The 20,051-nt window shown below is 47.7% G+C and overlaps 1 protein-coding gene across 2 annotated transcripts in view; it reads left to right on the top strand.

Annotated features, from left to right (window-relative positions):
* The first annotated feature begins 518 nt into the window (after window positions 1-518).
* Window positions 519-20,051, top strand: part of LGALS9 (galectin 9) — a 49,661-nt gene continuing 30,128 nt past the window's right edge. The window contains exons 1-2 of one of the 2 annotated variants that reach the window (XM_088456109.1): window positions 519-639; window positions 3,999-4,087. In XM_088456109.1, coding sequence (XP_088312235.1) covers window positions 613-639; window positions 3,999-4,087 — 116 coding nt within the window. In that variant the 5' untranslated portion in view covers window positions 519-612. The remainder of the gene's footprint in view (window positions 640-3,998; window positions 4,088-20,051) is intronic. The other variant, XM_088456111.1, reaches the window with a different exon arrangement.

The raw sequence follows: 20,051 nt of genomic DNA, 5'->3' as shown, positions 1-20,051 counted from the left end.
CCCTCAACCTCAGCAGGCAGTGGTGGGGGGATGGGTTAGGGGTTTGGTTTCAGTAGGTGGGGCCTCCTGCGGCTGCTGTCAAACTGAACAGGAGAAACATTTTTCCCGTCTCCAGCACAGCAGTTGCGGTGGGCCTATTTTGAAATGGGGCCTGGAGTTGCAGCTCCACCCGGCCCATTGTTAATCCACCCGGCCCATTGTTAATGAAATGGTTACCAGAAAATATCACAATATAGGGCCGCCCCATATTGTGATATTTTCTGGTAACCATTTCATTATGTACATGTTTTATTTCTATCTCATACAGGCTACAATAAACATTAGATTGGAGAATACATAAATATATATATTAAAAAAAAAAAAAAAAAAACACGTATAATGTCATTTTATTGTTCGGTGCAACAAGTGTGCTTTTCCAGCTGTGTACATGACGTCCCTAACTCCCTATATACAGTATACTATCTGCTGCTCTGCCCACACGTGCAGGAGTGGGCTGAGCGCTGGGAGGGATCTCATCTCACGTACCGTTAATAAATAGCATCCAGGGCTCCCACGGGCAGCAGAGCAGCTGGACCATCTCCCCTGAGCGCGGTGCCGGATCTAACCAGCAACATGTCACAAGGACCCATCTACAACCCTGTGAGTACCAGCAGCCGCCGCCCACAATGTTTCCTAGCAGTGACCGTCCAGCACAGTTAGCAGGATGGTCTCATGGAGCCTGTTGTTTTCTTCGTCACTTCTCTCACCAAACTTATACCCTGCCCTTTCCGTATTGTTCCTGCAGATCTTATATACAAATACATTGTTATATGTGTTGCATTACACAGGGCTGTGCATGTGTGATATGTAATGCTCATTGCTCACTGCTATAACACTGTAATGTTCCTCTTTGGCTACATGTACATGAATATATGCTGGGTATGTTACTTCTCCGCCAGTTTGTATGTGATAAATCTGGTTTTAATTAAAGTCATGTGATGGGTACGCCAGGGCTGTTTGCTGGTTGCTGGCTGCATTGCACTGTGTGCGTGTAATAATTGCTCAAAGTTCATGTAGCAGTTCCCCATCCGTCCAGCTCGGCCCGTTAGGAGTTTTGCAATACAATGAATCTGGCAAAAAGCTTTGGAAATAGATTCAGTGCGTGCAGAGAAGTCTGTAAGCTATGTGACATCTACCCTCTATACCTGATGTGATATCACTGCAAATTATTATTATGTAAATACTCATTATTCAATACTCACCTTTTATAAATATAAACTTTTTTTTAACATTATGATTGTAAATAAAATATAGAACATGTCCATTTTGAAAAACTATATATTCCTCTGAAGAAATATCTATACTGGGGTCTTGCTCGGTGGAAATTGGGCTCAATTGGTAGCTGTCGGACCATTTTAAAGGTTGAATTTTCTGCCTTTTTAAATTAATCAAAATCTCTGCTAGTGTAGAAAACCTGCTGATATGAGTTGGCAGATTACAATAAATGGGAAATCTGCAGAAATAAATATCATGGCAGTGTACCCAGGGGTGTATCTAGGGGTCTGAGCGCCCCAGGCAAATAATGGACAGGCTCCCCCCCCATATTTTCTGAATAATTACACTCAGTACTTATTTAATATTAAAAAATATGATATATATAATAATAATAATAAATGATAACCTTTTCCTGTTTCTCCAAGTCGGATTCCCCAGGGACCTTCCTTCCAATTCAGCCAGCACCCCCTTCTGTCTCCAGTCAACACCCCTTCTGTCTCACCAGCCAGCACCCCCTTCTGTCTCACCAGCCAGCACCCCCTTCTGTCTCACCAGCCAGCACCCCCTTCTGTCTCACCAGCCAGCACCCCCTTCTGTCTCACCAGCCAGCACCCCCTTCTGTCTCACCAGCCAGCACCCCCTTCTGTCTCACCAGCCAGCACCCCCTTCTGTCTCACCAGCCAGCACCCCCTTCTGTCTCACCAGCCAGCACCCCCTTCTGTCTCACCAGCCAGCACCCTCTTCTGTCTCACCAGCCAGCACCCTCTTCTGTCTCACCAGCCAGCACCCTCTTCTGTCTCACCAGCCAGCACCCTCTTCTGTCTCACCAGCCAGCACCCTCTTCTGTCTCACCAGCCAGCACCCTCTTCTGTCTCACCAGCAGCACCCCCCTTCTCTCTCACCAGCAGCACCCCCCTTCTCTCTCACCAGCAGCACCCCCCTTCTGTTTCACCAGCCAGCACCCCCTTCTGACTCACCCGCAGCACCCCCTTCTGTCTCACCAGCCAGTACCAGCACCCCCTGTTGTCTCATCAGACAGCACCCCCTGTTGTCTCATCAGACAGCACCCCCTGTTGTCTCATCAGACAGCACCCCCTGTTGTCTCATCAGACAGCACCCCCTGTTGTCTCATCAGACAGCAACCACTTATGTCATGACCAGCCAGCCCCCGTATATTTCATCAGTGAGCCCCTTTTCTGTCTCCCCGGCTCCAGCCCCTGGCCCCCTGCATCTAGCCCTCGCAGCCCAAAAATGCTTACATTTCTTCAATCTTCTGACTTCAGCTGTGGTCGACTCCTCAGTGTAGCCATTAGGTGCGTGTGACGTCATGCACACCTTGGGCCTGATTCAGACCCACTCGCGAGCGGCTGTCCGCTCGCAAGTGGGTCGATGTTATGCACTGAGCATGCGCACGACGGAGGGAGCTCCGTCGTGCGCATGCGCCAGACGCGACGAGCGAAGGAAAGTCCTTCGCTCGTTGTGTCCGATCAAAGGGGGCGTGCTGTCAATGTTGATTGACAGCACGCCCCCTTTGGTGGGCGTGCCGGGGGCGTGCCTCCCTGACGGGGGCGTTCCCACGGGAACGCCTCCCGTCAGAAGCCGGCCCACTGACATCACTAGTGATGTCAGTGGGAGTGATTTTGGCTCTGATAGAGCCAAAATCACTCCGGAGCTTGCGGTTGAAAACCTCAACCGCAGGCTCCGGCTCGCAATTTCGATGGTCGCGATGGTCTCGACCATCGCGGCCATCAAAAAGCACACTCGTATAGCCTGTGGGTGGTGACCCACAGCTATACGAGCGTCCAGGAGGACGCTCCATGAAAATGGAGCCCGGCCCTCATTCAGAGCGTGCGCTCTGCTCAGAGCGTACGGCTCTGAATGAGGGCCCTTGTCTCCAAAAAAATCCTTCATTTATTGAATCGGGCAGCCGTTGGCATGCGCCAGCAGCTGCCCGGCCCTGGATATCTGCACTGGAAAGGAATAAGGGGCTGGCCGGGACTCCAGTCCTGGAGTCCCATCCTGACTCTACCCCCTGGCCGCGGGTAGCGCCGCAGGAGATCACCCCACAGTCGGCACCCCTGGCGAGTGCTATCCTTGACAAGGGGTAGATACTCCTCTGAGTATTTCCACCAAATCCCCATCCCTCCTGAGCAGATGCAGTGCCTGATTTTCTCTATAAAACAGGGAACATGAACATGGGTCCTACTGCTATAATGGAAACATGCCCCAGTCCATTTAGACTGCTGGTACCAGCCTGCTCATAAGCACAACTGTATAGCATTGTCTATAGCAGGAATACCCCACCGTCATGCTCTCCCTGTTTTAATGCAAATCATCCCACTGGGTCAGGTTGTGGGTTTGTAGGGAAGCACCCGGCCCAATTTATTTATTACTGGAGATTTTCCATTTATATCAAGGGCATATTCATTTCAATGTGGTTTCTACTGCTGGGAATTCCATTGAAAAGAATGTGAAAAGCTCTGTAAATGGATAACATATTTTTCCCCCAGCAATTTCCAAAAGCTACAGTATTCTTCATAAATGTCTCTGTTCTATACTTTTACATTGAGCAAAATTTTGTAATGTCTACTGATTTGGAAAAACTGGTGATTTATTTTTTTGATTTGACTTCTAATAGATTTAATCAGCAAACTGACCTGTAAATCATTAAAAAAAATTAAATTATATTATTATTTCACCCTTTAGTAGATCCTACCCAGTGACAATGTTTTACTTTCTTTCAGCCTGTTCCATTCAGCACCCATTTTCACAATGGCATCAGTGAAGGGACCCTGGTTATTATCTGCGGCACTGTGCTACCTTCAGGCAATAAGTATGTACTGTTAATGATAAAAGTGTATTTTGAGGATGTTCAACGAACTAGCAAAATGGTTATATGCAGGCATTCTATGTGCAGGGTGTACAACTGGAAGTATGGATGGAAGACAACCATTGTCAAACACCATATAGAACAGGTGCTACTGTAGTTAAAAACCAATCTCTTTCCCAAGTGCAAATCATATGCACCTAATAAGTGGTTCAAAGGCTGCAAATAGAACTAGTTAGTAAATCATCTCTAACATAGTAATGCCATGAATATATTATACATTATAAAATCATTACGTCAAATGAAATATATTAATACAGAAACAATTTTATCACAGAGTAATAGTTGTATTGCTTTTCAATGGAACAATGGGCCTGATTCAGAGACGGACGCTAATGCTTCAGATCGAGCAAGTGTTTACCATTGTGTATGCACAGCACTGCACGTGCGCTGCGTTCTCATTGCGATCACGCACACACAGAGGAATCTTATCGCTAAGTGAGTGACAGACTGCCAGCGTTTGGGGGTGGTAATAGGGAGTGGTCACAAAAACGCAGGTGTGCCTGTCCGTTTAAACGCCGTTACGTGGGCGTGCAGACACTGTGAGCTCTGCGTGTCAGAAAAGCACCCAAGGCTGAGGCAGGTCAGACCTGCAGCAAGGGTAAGATGGCTGCCGATGTGCTTCGATGTTACCGATGTTTACATAGGTATGCGTCGTCGCACACAGGTAAGAATGCAGCAGTGGGCGTCTTTATACTCAGGTGATCTTTGCTGACATTTGCATATTTTCGCAGCTGCATTGTGTGCGAAAACGCAGTTGCGATCATATTAGCGTCCGTCTCTGAATCAGGCCCAATGTTACATGTGAGAATTAAGCAATCATATATTCAGACTTTGATGGACAAGTACATGATCAATCACAATTACTTAGACTTAAGTGTAACAACTTTTTTTATTGCTAATTAAGAGAATCTAGAGTGGAGATAAACAACCCCACAGTGTGAATAAAACCTTGTTAATTTATTACAATTAATTAACATGGTTTTATCTGTACTGTAAAGGTTAATATATAATATAGTAAAACATGTTTGCAACACATAATACAATAAAGACAGGATTTATTTTTGTTTTATATGAAATACTCTGAATGTATAATATCATTGATGCAATAAGTAGCATTATGTACATAATTTCATTATATCAGGTGGTGAGGCAGTAATTAACTGCAGTGACATATAGAAATAAGTGATAAAGGAAATAGTGTTACTTTTGTGATTAATGGTAAATATATTGTAACATATGACATTTCAGTCACATTATTCCAGGGATGGGGAACCTCAGGCCCAGGGGCCGTAAAAGACCCGCGGAATCATTTGGCCTGGCCCTCTGAGCTTTTTTCTGCTAGCTTCATCTGCCTAGCAGGGTGCTTAGAATGGCACCCTGCAGCTAGAATCTATGCAGCAGTGCCACCTGGAGCGTCCTTAGGAAGCTTCAGACGATCACACTGCTGCCCTTATAGCTCCTGAGGATGCTCTGGGCGTTGCTGTAATCACCGGCAATTGTGGCCCCGGCCCCGTGTGATGTCACCCAGAGGGGACGAGGCCTTCACCAGGCCCGCAAATAATGTTATAATATATATCAAAATAGCCCTCGGCAGAAAAAAAGTCCCCCACCCCTGCATTATTCACTGATGTTTTTATTACATTTATCTCCCTACTTGCTTGAATGACATTTATTTGGATTTGTTTTCTCAAATATTCACATAACACATTAATTTTGTAGTGCTACTCATACACTCATGTAAGACTGTCATTTTCTTTTTGATAGGATTTAGTAATTGTCTTATTCCTATTAAACATACTAATATAAGCGTCAATCAAAGCTCTGCACACTGTACAGTCAGTAATATAAATGCAGATGGTGATGTTCCTGTTCTGCGTATGCATGGAGGGATGTTGTGGGTTCCTAGGATAAATACTGCTTACCTAATCCAGTTGTTGGTTTTAATGTAGAGGTTAGTAGATGTATAATGTTTATCAGTTGTGTTTCTAGGGATTTCCTCATTCTGTTTAAGGTAGCTACAGAAGGGATGCGGTCATAATACCGACCGCGTGGATTCCGGCGCTCCAAATGCCGCCGCCGGAATCCCGACCCCTGGCCAGAATCCCAGCGCCGGCATCCGAAAGTAAGTAGCAGGGTTAGAGTTAGACACTAGGAGCAGGGATAGAATTAGGTACCCTGGGAAGAGGGTTAGGTTTAGGGTGCGGAGAGGGGGAGGTTACATTTTAATCACTAGGGGAAGGTTAGGTTTAGGTATCGGTGAGGGAGAAATATGGAGAGGTTTAATGACCAACAGGTGTTGTTATACTAACCCAGTCAGGATGCCGGCGTCGGGATTATGACCGCCAATACTCTTATTTATTTATTGCTCTAGTGATGCATTAGTTGTTTATGGCTGTTACATTTAAAGGGAAAGGGCTAATCAGCGGTAAAAAGAAGTTAAAGGCTAAGGAAAGGGCTTGAGATGCAAAAATACATAAATCAACCGTATAATCAGGAACGAACTTTTATGCAGCACGAAACACCAACTCTCCACAAGCACAGGTAGTCTCCAAGGAGACCAAACAAGTAATATAAATGTTATATAATAAGGCTTTCAACAGAGCGCTCTAGAATCGCTGCTGCTCCTGACACCTGCACCCATCAGCCAGGTGCTTAAATTGGAAAAACAAAAAGTGTATATACACTGTGTCAGTCATGCAGCGCTGAGATCCTAATGTCCAAAATAGTCTTTAAGTAGTATTAAATGTATACAGAATAATACTCCTCCTGAGCAAATAAGACTGTACTCCTCCACAGAAAAAGAATAATGACCACGGGCACCGAGAGGGGGTGGGGGTGGAGCGGGCACTAATTACCCGGGCCCGGGTTTGCTGAATGGGCCCGGCGGGGGCCCGGGCCCGGCACCGCTCCCCCTCCCTCTTAAGTCACAGCAGCCCAGCACACGCTGCTGTGTGCTGGGCTGCACTGGGAGACTGCTCGTGGCTGCTAAAGCAGCAGCCGGAGCAGTCTCCTATGCATATGGGGGAGGTGATCACATTGATCACGCCCCCCATTGGCTGTGCGCCGGGCTGAGGGGCACACAGCGCCCCCCTCCCTAGCGCGCTAGGCGGCGCTGCACCTGGGCCCAGCGCAGCCGTCTGTAGCCCTGATAATGTTACCAATATATCTAAATATCTGAAGTTTTCTGTTTTTTTGCTTATACAGTTATCAAAGTGATACTTTTCAATAAAAAAATAGTCTTTAATAATACAAACTAAAACTAAAAAATGCAATCTTCTTAAAAACAATACTTCTATTGTATCCAAAAGAATGAGACTCTTTGTGTGAAAGGAAAAGGCTTACCGGACCTGTGGGGACCTGACACTTATGGCACAATCAATCTCGTCTGGTAATACAAGTGCTTATTCCAGGAGAAATCCTATGATACCCGGTGGTGACCAGGATGGTATTTCACCTGCATGCAGCTGACTTGAAACGGTGACCGTATACAATTTTTTTTTATACCGCATTACACCGCATGATTACCATCTGAGACAAGTGGAAGGAAGGGCAGAATAGACAGGTGGCAGCTGTCGGGGGAGAATCGGAACGTTAAGGACCTTCATACTAATTGTTGCACATGGAGCAGGAGCTCCAGAAAACATCAGCTGTGGGTGCGTCTGGGTGAGTGCTAGCAGTGACGGGCAGGTCTCGGGTGAGAGCCGAGACCAATAGGAGATTTATCGTCCAGGTGAAATATCATCCTGGTCACCACCACCGGGTATCTTAGGATTTCTCCTGGAATAAGCACTTATATTACCAGACGAGATTGATTGTGCCATATATGTCGGGTCCCCACAAGTTCGGTAAGCCTTTTCCTTTCACGCAAAGTGTCTAATTCTTTTGGATACAATAGAAGTATTGTTTTTAAGAAGATTGCATTTTTTAGTTTGGTTTTATTAAAGACTATTTTTTATTGAAAAGTATCACTTTGAAGTTTTCCGTTTTTTTGCTTATACGGTTATCGGATATTTAGACACATTGGTGTCATTATTCCTTTTCCGTGGAGGAGTACAGTCTTATTTGCTCCTGAGGAGTATTATTCTGTATACATTTAATACTAGTTAAAGACTATTTTGGACATTACGATCTCAGCGCTGCATGACTGACACAGTGTATATACACTTTTTGTTTTTCCAAGTCATATAAATGTGAATGCTTCTTTGTATGCGCTTTTGTTTTATAAGATACACATACTGTAATTAAGTTGCAATAATGCTATGTAATGTTACAGTTAGCTATAATATGCTATTATCAATTAATTTATTAACATAATAAAAATCCTCAATCATAAAATTAAAAATAATGTAAATATTAGTTTATAGCTATACTGTTAATTAATATTATTACCATTCTTTATAGCAACCATATTTCATTATTTGCAGATTATGGGCGGGATGTACTAAGGGCAGAAATGCAGTAAAACCCCTGAAAATGCCATTATCAGGGGGTTTTACTGCACTGGAATGTGATGCCTTCCGGTGCTTCGTCCCGGTGGGTAATGCCATCTTTAGCCTATGGGCTCCTTTTCGGGATCCCTCCCAGCTCCCCCGTGATGCGCAGAAGGACACCAGAGGGACTTCTGGGTGTTAAAATAAATTTTGCTATGATTTGTAAATATGTGTTTTGGTGTGATATAAGTAAACCAATTTACTGCAGCCATATGGCCTCATTTCGTTATACTATAAATTAGTGATCTCAATTCCTTTAGCATATCAAGGTCATCATTTTTTAAGGAGATTACATGTTATAATTTGTAAGATAAGTATTATCTTAACCTGCACTGGATAAGATACAAGTACAAACAGAATATACGGGAAATGTACTATGCAGTGGCGGACCTAGAGAGTGATGGGCCCAGGTGCAAGAATATGCAGTGCCCCCAGTAGTAGTCCCCCTATGCAGTGCCCTAAGTAGTGCCACTTATACAATGCCCCCAGTAGTGGTCCCCCCTGTGCAGTGCTCCCAGTAGTCCCCCCTATGCATTGCCCCCAGCAGTAGTCCCCCCTATGCAGTGTCCCTTATACAGTGCCCCCAGTAGTAGTAATGCCCCAGTAGTAGTCCCCCCTATGCAGTGCCCCCAGTAGTGCCCCATATACAGATACAGTGCCCCCAGTAGTGCCCCCCCTACATATATAAGACAAACACACACGAAAAAAAAACAGACGTCTTTCCCATCACCCACTGCGGGAGCCGGTGGCGGAGCTCATGAGTAAGCTCCTGCCTGGCTCCCTCCGTGGATGCAGCAGCCAATGAGAGTCTGTCCGACTCTCATTGACTGCTATAACAAACACACTGCTGCTGCTGGCGGCGGCGTGTTTGTTACTGTGTAGTGCGGACCACTCACTGCGGCGGGTGCAGCGGCGCTGTTCAGTGCGGGCGGCTATGGGCCCCTGCACCACAGCGGGCCCCGGTGGATGGAGAGAAAAGTACCAACCAATCAGCTCCTAACTGTCATTTTTCAAAAGTGACAGTTAGGAGCTGATTGTTTGGTACTTTATCTCCATCCACTTCATCTCTCTCCAAGGCTTAGTACATAGAACCCTATGTCCCTAGCTGTTTTTTTTTCTTTTACAGTATTAGAATGAGTTTGAGGTATTCATCCCATGAAATGTAATTTTCCATTACTGCATTATGATTTGCAAACATATTTTTTTATGATGAAAGTCAACCCTTACAGAATATATAATTAGTAGGAGGAATGCTATGCCTAATTAGCCTTTTATATGTATTCCCTGTAGTTTACTGACTGGTATATTGTTACATTTATTAAATTTAGTCTTGATTATGAGGCACTTTTAGAGTATTGTTATAATTTTGACACAGCGCAGGTTGTTACTTCTTTTCTGTTTAGTTTTAAAACAAAATTCTTGTCTAATTCAACCAGCTGCTTTAGATCAACTTATATTTATAGTGTGGACACTGCGCCAGGGATATTTTTTTGTTTGTTTGTATTATATTACTGAATATTTAACTGAGCCTTGACACGGTATACAGCTTGGAGTGTTCATTGTGTATGTGGTGTGAATTTGTTTATTGGTGATATTATGCATTACTTATACAGATTGTTGCATTTCACAATTAAAATGTAGTTTTTGAAATACTCTTTCTTAGCAATAGCCTATCTAGAATTTCAAGTAATTGTGTATAATCAGTTATTTGACAGAACTATGGATAGACAATTGCTTCCGTCTGACATCTAACATTATTTATTTGTAATGCATTTCAACTGCTTTACTATGTGATAGAATTGTTTCTGTATTAATGTATATTCAATTTGTCTTATGATTTTATTAGGTATATTATAATTCTGACATCACTGTGTTTTTATATACGGTATAGAATGATTACGGACGATTAACTGCTGAAGATGGTGCACTACCCCTCAATATATTGTGTTTCTTCTTTGCTCTATAATAGCATATCTCATATAAAAGGAGTAGACATACAATGTAGAGTAGCATACGGACAGATGTTACAGGTGACCGAGATGACTGCCTTTCATCTGCTTGCTACTGAATGAACTTAACTGGGCCCTATTAGGGATTTTACATGTTGGTAAAGTTATGTGGCGGCATATCAAAGGCCTGTGGTCAGGATTGCAGGATATGTTAGCTTGTGCATAAGTAGAGAGATCTGTTTGCTTTATGACAGATCTCTTGCACCAGGTATTAAGCTGATACAAGTGCACGCTACCAATGATGATCATTATTTCCACAAGAAGGGGGGGATTGGTTGACAATCTTGTACAACTCTGCACACGTGTGAATATTTGCATTTAGTTCCATGAATGTAGTGCAATTGCAGCCAACTTGCTTGCAACTTTGCATCAGCTCAGCAATGTGGGATCTCTCTTAAGAGCAGTATTGGGCAACTTAATACACCATGGGCCTAATTCCGAGCCTCTCACAAGCAGCTCGATGTTTGGGCCCTGCGCATGCGCCGCATCCAGCGTGCGCATGCGTGAGCCCCGGCGAGCGACTGAGCTTCAGTCGCTGCGGTACTCTCTACAAGACTCGCTGTCTATTGTGAGTGACAGCTCGCCCCGTTTTGTAGGCGGGTCGGGGGGGTGGCTACACAAATGCAGGCGTTCCCTTAGGAACGCCTGGCGTTTGTGGGACGACCTACTGACATCACTCGTGATGTCAGTAGTGGACTTCCTGCTCTAATAGTGCAGGGAGTCCACTCGGGCTTGCGGCAGCCGAGACCCTACCACAGGGTCTCGTTGCAAGCCCGATGGTCGCGATGGTCTCCAGCGAGCGGGCTGAAAAAAAAAAACCACGCCTTGATTCAGAGTGAGCGCTCGCCAGCAACGATTGGCTCTGAATCAGGCCCTATATACACATGTGTGCAGTCTTCTAACCTTCAGAAGGGCTTCACAATACTCTTAAGGCACACATCCATTTAAAGACATGAAAACGACTGCACGATTACGACATTGTAATCGTGCAGTCGTTTGTCAGTCTGTGATGTGCCTACACTGAACGAGCAGTCGTTCAGTGTAGGCTCATCAGTCATCTGCAAACATGCTGAACCTGACGTTATCGTCATGTTGTCCAGCATGTTTGCCCGATGAAAGATGTCTAAACGACCAGCGGGAACGCACATCGCTGGTCATTTTAGACATTTTTCTTAACTATTTGCAAACTATTTATGAACGATATCGTTATCGTTCAATCGCTCAATTTAATCGTCTAGTGGATACCTTCCTTTAATCTCAGTAATGAAAAAACAGACCCAATATTACCTCCATACCCCCACATCATGTATCCCAAAATATTTCCACATGCCTCTTAAACCTTACACATCCATTCATACCCCCACTTGCTCCAAACTTTTCCCAAGTGCCCTCAAACCATCCATTTTCCACAAAATGTTGCCATATGTTTTCAGATGCCCACTTGCCACAATATGCCCCATATGTACTGTAAATTACCTCACATGTCACTCAGGTTGTCCATACTTCTCACTGGGAGTACCAGGTCCTACTCGCAACTATTAAAGCTAAATGAAACTAATTAACTAATATCCACTAATTAACGACTGATGGCTTCTAATATCCTGCCCAAAAAGTACATAACCTAGTCAAACAGGATTCAGTAACCAGGTCCTTCCCACAGTGGAAAGAAAGGAGATCATGTAGTGCTGACTGTACTACGGTCCCTCCTCCTCCTCCTATCCACAATCCAGCTTCCTCCTTGTGCCTTCATGTGATGCGGGAGCAGCTCCCACTTCAAACAGCTTTAGCCTTGGCCCAACCCTGACTTATTCAAGAGTAGGTAGAGTCGGGACATAAACCTATAAGGAGCTGGTGGTCGGTCACTGGTGAAAGTTTGCCGGACCACTAAAATGCCACGAGTCCTATGTTGCCCATCAATACTTTAGAACTATGGAGTCTATGTACTAAGCCTTGGTGAGAGATAGATAAAATACCAACCAATCAGCTCCTAACTGTTATTTTTCAAACACCGCCTGTAAAATGACAGGAGCTGATTGGTTGGTACTTCATCTGTCTCCTCTGGGTTCTCTTCCGGAGGGGAAGATTTCAAAGTTAGCAAGTAATGGTAGCTTAGCACTCAGTTCAGACATGATTGACCTTTATATACAGTCAGGTGCATAAATATTGGGACATTGACAGAATTTTCATATTTTGTCCTCTATTCACCACCACAATGGCTTTGAAATGAAACAAACAAGATGTGCTTTAACTGCAGACTTTTGGATTTAATTTGAGGGTAATAACATCCAAATCAGGTGAACGGTGTAGGAATTACAATGGTTTCTATATGTACCTCCCACTTTTTAAGGAGCCAAAAGTAATGGGACAAACTAAACAATCCTAATCTAACTATCACTTTTTAATACTTTGTTGCAAATCCTTTGCAGGCAATTACAGCCTGAAGTCTGGAACGCATAGACCTCACCAGATGCTGGGTTTCATCCCTGGTGATGCTCTGCCAGGCCTCTACTGCAAATGTCTTCAGTTCCTGCTTGTTCTTGGGGCATTTTCCCTTCAGTTTTGTCTTCATCAAGTGAAATGCATGCTCAATTGGATTCAGGTCAGGGGACTGACTTGGCCATTGCATAACATTCCACTTTTCTACTTCAGGGTCCATAGGGTATCCACAGGATACCTTGGGGTATAGGTGTGACGTCAGTCGCAGGGCACCAAAGAGTTAAGCTTTCAGCCTCCCAGGATGCACTAGGTCCCCCTCCTATACCCCGCCCCCGAGCCAAGGCACCTCAGTTTAGTTTGGTGCCCGGCCGGAGTCGGGTGCACCTGTTGGAGTGGGGGCTAGAAGAGCCCCTGAAGCTTATTCTTCATGCAGCTGTGGCTGCACAACTGGATGAACAGCATGGACAGTCAGTCCTGACGTCCATGCTGTCTTCCCTACACCCCGCCGGTACCAGAACGCCGGTACTGATCCGGGGATGCTGGTGGGCGTCTGGGGTCACAGCTAGCGGTGACCCCAGATGCTCCGGACCATGGCCGGATTCAAGGGGGACAGAGGTAAGCAGCGGGGTCCCGCGGTGGGTCCCCGCTGATCACATGGTCCTAAGTCCCCAGGCAGGGGGCTCCCTGGGGACTGGCTGCAGCGTGGAGCCAGGCGACCAACCTGCGCTTCCACTACCCCCTGGGACAGCGGACCGCAGCAGAGCGGTAGCGCTGCGGCGTCCCAGGGGTTAAATGCATGCCAGGGGAGCGCGCCTTCCCTGTCTCACAGCCGGCGCCTCCCCCGCTGCACACAGCCCTCTCTGCATGCTGCCGACTGGTCCTGTGGCAGCGCTCCTCCCCCAGGCCAGCCTCCTCTCTGCTCCTCGGCGGCCATCTTCTCCAGAACGCATGGTGAACGCTGCTGGAAGCGCTGGACGGAAGCATCGTGGTCTGGGTCCCCCCGCATACCTCTCCTCCGCTGTGGTCAGGTCTGTGTATGCAGCGCTGTGTCCTACCAGGCCCTGTGTCTGTGTAGTTGAGTGATCAGCGCTGTTAGTGCAGGAATTGTTATTTTTCTGCATTGTATGTGACTGTGCTAGCGCTGCTGCCTGTAATCTTTTCTTCTCTAAACTGTCAGCTTTATTACTGTCCCTGTTCTTTCTGCTAAAGCCCTTGCGGTGCGGTGCTGCAGGGTGGTCTCTCGCCTATTTAATACTTAATTGGTGAGAGAGGTCACATACGTGGTGCCATCATGTCTGAAAGTGATTTTCCCCTCCGGCTACAGTGTACCACGTGCAAAGTACCGTTAGCGGAGGGGGAGGGTAGCGCGGAGGGCCTTTGCCGGCAGTGTTTGTCCATGGCGCGGCCTATTACGGTTACAGCACCGGTACAGGAGCCACCCTGGGCTTGTTTCGCTCAGGCGTTAACAGCTTTAGTGGGCCAGTTAGCTCCGCAGCCCGCGTTTACTCCGATGGGTTTGTCCCAGCAGTCTGTGGTGTTGTCACCCATGCAGGGGTTCCCACGACAATTGGTGGTACCCCACAGTCTCCCTATTTCCCCGCTCCCGGGTTCTCAGGAGCCAGCGTGGGTTAACTCCCTGACGAGTTCTGTACAGCACTTGTCGGATGTGTTGCAAGGGGAGTCTGTGATGCGGTCTCATAAAAGGCCGGTGGCGTCTCTGTCCGCTCCTTATGAGGATGACGAAGGGACGTCTGATGATGGGGAGATTCTAGATCCTTACGATCAGGAACCTCTCCATACTAAGGACGCTGATGCTAAGTCCAAAGTATATATTCCTGGACTTATTCGGGCGGTCCGCACAGCCTTGGTGATTGAGGACGAAGTTCCCCCAGCGGCTAAATCTAAGTATGCCTTTTTCAAAGATGTGAAGGGCGATGCCACAGTCTTTCCTCTTTCGGGTCAGTTGGTGGACCATTTAGAGGAGGCGTGGAAACAACCTGGCAAAAGATACCAGCGCCTGGCGGTGGCTTATCCGTTCGCGGATAATTATTTTGCGAAGTGGGAATCCCCTCCACAGGTGGATTCTCACGTGACCCGTCTTGTCCGTAGTGCCACATTGCCGATGCCATCCATGTCCTCCCTTAAGGATGCTACGGACCGCAAGGTAGAAATCTGCCTGAAGTCCGCTTATTCCCTTGCAGGGGGGGCAGCACGGCCGGCTATGGCCATTTGCTGGGTTGCCAGAGCGATGGAGCGCTGGGCGGATTCATTAGAGGCTTCTTTTGAATCCGACTGTCCGGCCGATCAGGCGGAGTTGATTGGCAATCTCCGTGATTCGGCCACCTACATCAACGAGGCGGCTCTAGACATTAGTACTCTGGTGTCTAGAATTTCTTCAGCAGCGGTAGCTGCTCGTCGCACCTTGTGGCTGCGATCCTGGAAGGCGGACGCAGATTCCAAGAAAGGTCTGGAAGCGTTGCCGTTTACCGGAGAAGTTCTCTTCGGTCCGGATCTGGATAAGATTGTGGCCACGCTGGCGGCAGCCAAATCTGCCTGTCTCCCGTCGGCCGCTGCTCCTTCTGGTTCGGGACCATCGTCCTTTCGGTCATCTAGGGCCCAGGGCAGGCCCAAACCAGTCGTTTCCTCGACAGGCTGGCCCTAAGAAATCGGTCAAGCCCCGGAAGCAGGCATGGAGTACCAGACGTCCGGCCCCCAAGCCAGATGACAAGCCTGCGGCCTGACGGTCCGGGCCTCCCTTTGGGGGATCCCAGGGTGGGAGGCCGCCTGCTACAGTTCGCCCAGTGTTGGTCGACCACTACGACAGACACTTGGGTTCTGGAGGTGGTTTCCCACGGATACGCCCTCTCCTTCCGGCACAGACCCCCGGCTCGCTTCTTCACCACGGGTCTCCCATCAGACCGGAACAAGGCTACGGAGCTGCGGAAGGTATTGCACACTATGCTCCAGGCTGGAGTTATAGTGGCGGTTCCATTCTCCCAGAGGGGCCAGGGTTTCTATTCAAATCTATTTTTGGTACAGAAACCCAATGGGTCATATCGTCCGATTCTCAACCTCAAAGCACTCAACAAGTCTTTGCGGGTCCCGAAGTTTCGGATGGAGACCCTACGGTCCATCATTCTGGCGCTGGAACCTGGGGACTACTTGGTGTCATTGGACATACAGGACGCTTACCTGCATGTCCCTATTCTTTGGCGCCATCAACAGTTCCTCAGGTTTGCAATCAGCAGCGACCACTTCCAGTTTCGGGCGTTACCTTTTGGCCTGGCAACAGCACCACGTGTTTTCACCAAGGTGATGGCGGTCATGGCGGCTTCTCTCCGGCTGCAGGGAGTCCGCATGTTGCCGTATTTGGACGACCTGTTATTGGTGGCAGGATCTCCAGAGCTCCTGTTACGCCACTTGGACCTGACCATTGCACTGCTGCAACGGCACGGCTGGCTAATCAACTGGCAGAAGTCCACTCTAATCCCGTCTCGGAGGATTCTGCATCTTGGAGCCTTATTGGACTCGGGACAGCAAAGGATCTTCGTGACGGAGGACAAGATCTCTGCTTTACAGTCAAGGGTGCACAGTTGTCTGCACAGCCGCCGGGTGTCCTTACACTCGGCGATGAGGTTACTGGGCTCTATGGTGTCGGTGTTCGACATGGTGGAATACGCCCAGTTTCACTCCAGACCTCTGCAGCACCTGATTCTGTCCAAGTGGAACGGGCTGACTCAGTCTCTGAAGTCCCAGACGATTGTGCTCACCCAGGAGGTTCGCCTGTCCCTTACGTGGTGGTTACAGACGACCCACCTCAACAAGGGACGTCCGTTCTGGGTTCCAAATTGGGTCCTGTTGACAACGCAGTCTTCGGGGCTGGGGAGCAGTTTCGGGTCCACACTTGTTCCAGGGCAGGTGGACGCCGACAGAAGCGGAGCTTCCAATAAATATCTTGGAACTCCGTGCGGTCTTCAATGCTCTCCAGCAGGCACAGCGGTTTCTCCAGGGTCGCCCGGTGCAGGTCCAGTCGGACAATGCTACCACCGTGGCCTACATAAACAGGCAAGGAGGAACTCGCAGTCGGGCGGCTCTCGTAGAGGTCTCTCGGATCCTGGTTTGGGCGGAGCGCAATCTTCCGGCCATATCAGCGGTCTTCATCCCGGGAGTGCTCAATTGGGAGGCGGACTTTCTAAGTCGCCAGGACGTTCATCCGGGGGAATGGTCCCTGCACCCGGACGTTTTTCAACTACTGGTGGACAGGTGGGGTCTTCCAGAAATCGACCTCATGGCGTCCCGGCACAACAACAAGTTGCCGGTGTACGGGTCTCGCACAAGAGACGAAGGGGCGTCTCTGGTGGATGCTCTGTCCGTCCGGTGGACGTTCCGGTTCGCATACCTGTTCCCTCCGGTCTCCCTTCTTCCACGGGTAATCCGGAAATTCAAACAGGAAGGAGGGACGCTCCTGTTGATAGCTCCCGCGTGGCCCAGACGGCACTGGTTCTCAGACCTTCAGGGTCTGTCCGTGGACATTCCTCTGCGGTTGCCGCTACGACCGGACCTTCTGTCTCAGGGTCCTTGCCTTCACCCGGACCTGACTCGGCTGTCTTTGACGGCGTGGCTGTTGAGACTGCCATGCTGAGGTCCCGGGGGTTTTCCAGCTCTGTGGTGCGTACCATGTTACGAGCTCGGAAACCGTCTTCCGCGAGGATATACCATCGCGTGTGGCATACGTTCTTCCAGTGGTGTCGACCGAGAGGTTATGCACCGCGGGAGTTTCGTCTGTCTCGGATTCTCGCCTTCCTGCAAGCGGGACTAGATCATGGGCTTCGCCTTGCTTCTTTGAAGGTACAGGTTTCGGCCCTATCTGTCTGGTTTCACCGTAGGATTGCTACAATCCCGGATGTGCGCACCTTTATGCAGGGTGTTCTCCGCATTCAGCCGCCCTTTGTTCCACCTGTGGCGCCTTGGGATTTGGCTGTGGTCCTGAGGGCTCTCCAAGGACCGCCGTTTGAACCACTGGGCTCAGTGGATCTTAAATGGCTAACAGCTAAGACTGTTTTCCTTCTGGCCATTGCTTCGGCCAGACATGTTTCTGAGTTAGGGGCTCTTTCTTGTAGACCCCCTTTCTTGGTTTTTTTATGGGAACAGGTTGTTTCCCAGTTTCATATTAACGAGGAAATAGTTGTTCCGGCCTTTAAATCACCGGGTCTTTCCGTGGGTGAGGCCTCTTTGGATGTTGTGCGGGCCTTAAAGACTTATGTTGACCGCACTTCTTCGTTTAGGAAGTCGGACGCTTTGTTTGTCCTCTTTGGCTTCCGTAAAAAGGGTTGGCCTGCTTCAAAGCAAACTTTGGCAGCCTGGATCCGTATGGCTATTTCTGAAGCTTATCTTCATGAAGGCCTACCGGTCCCTCCTTCTCTGAAGGCTCATTCCACTAGGTCTGTGGGTCCTTCGTGGGCAGCTCGATGTGGTGCCTCGGCAGTTCAGATCTGCAAGGCTGCTACGTGGTCTTCTGTCCATACCTTCGTGAGGTATTACAGGTTTGACACCTTCGCCTCTCAGGATGCTTCCTTCGGGCGGCGGATTCTCCTTTCTGCACAGGAGCATCCCCACCCTTAAAGGATACTGCTTTGGGACATCCCCAAGGTATCCTGTGGATACCCTATGGACCCTGAAGTAGAAAATATGAGATATGGTAAGAACTTACCCTTGTTATCTCTATTTCTACGAAGTCCATAGGGTTCCACAGGACTCCCGCCCTGTCGCACCTGTGCTGCAGATGGGCTTTGCTCTGGTCACCGGTTTTCCGTCTCCCTCTGGTGAGAATGTGATTCTTGTATGTGTCCAGATCTTTGTTCTCTCTCTTCCTTCTCCTCCTCCGGCCTATGGCTTGGTAACTAACTGAGGTGCCTTGGCTCGGGGGCGGGGTATAGGAGGGGGACCTAGTGCATCCTGGGAGGCTGAAAGCTTAACTCTTTGGTGCCCTGCGACTGACGTCACACCTATACCCCAAGGTATCCTGTGGAACCCTATGGACTTCGTAGAAATAGAGATAACAAGGGTAAGTTCTTACCATATCTCATATTTTTAGCCTTAAAAAACTCTTTGGTTGCTTTTGCAATATGCTTCGGGTCATTGTCCATCTGCATTGTGAAGCGCCGTCCAATGAGTTCTGAAGCATTTGACTGAATATGAGCATATAATATTGCCCGAAACACTTCAGAATTCATTCTGCTGCTTTTGTCAGCAGTAACATCATCAATAAATACAAGGGAACCAGTTCCATTGGCAGCCATACATGCTCACGCCATGACACTACCACCACCATGCTTCACTGATGAGGTGGTATGTTTTGGATCATGAGCAGTTCCTTTCCTTCTCCATACTCTTCTCTTCCCATCACTCTGGTACAAGTTGATGTTTGTCTCATCTGTCCATAGGATGTTGTTCCAGAACTGTAATGGCTTTTTTAGATGTTGTTTGGCAAACTCTGATCTGGTTTTCCTGTTTTTGTGGCTCACCAATGGTTTACATCTTGTGGTGAACCCTCTATATTCACTCTTGTGAAGTCTTCTCTTGATTGTTGACTTTGACACATATACACCTACCTCCTGGAGAGTGTTCTTGATTTGGCCAACTGTTGTGAAGGGGTTTTTCTTCACCAGGGAAATAATTCTTCTGTCATCCACCACAGTTGTTTTCCGTGGTCTTCCGGGTCTTTTGGTGTTGCTGAGCTCTCCGATGCATTTTTTCTTTTTAAGAATGTTCCAAACAGTTGATTTGGCCACACCTAATGTTTTTGCTATCTCTCTGATGGGTTTGTTTTGATTTTTCAGCCTAATGATGGCTTGCTTCACTGATAGTGACAGCTCTTTGGATCTCATATTGAAAGTCGACAGCAACTGCTTCCAAATGCAAATGTCACACCTAGAATCAACTCCAGACCTTTTATCTGCTTAATTGATAATG

The sequence above is a fragment of the Taudactylus pleione genome, unplaced genomic scaffold (genome assembly GCF_031769625.1).
Source record: "Taudactylus pleione unplaced genomic scaffold, aTauple2 ptg000687l, whole genome shotgun sequence".
Classification (NCBI taxonomy): Eukaryota; Metazoa; Chordata; class Amphibia; order Anura; family Myobatrachidae; genus Taudactylus; species Taudactylus pleione.
Note: the sequence above shows the minus strand (reverse complement) of the source record. Positions and strands in the feature narration are given on the sequence as shown.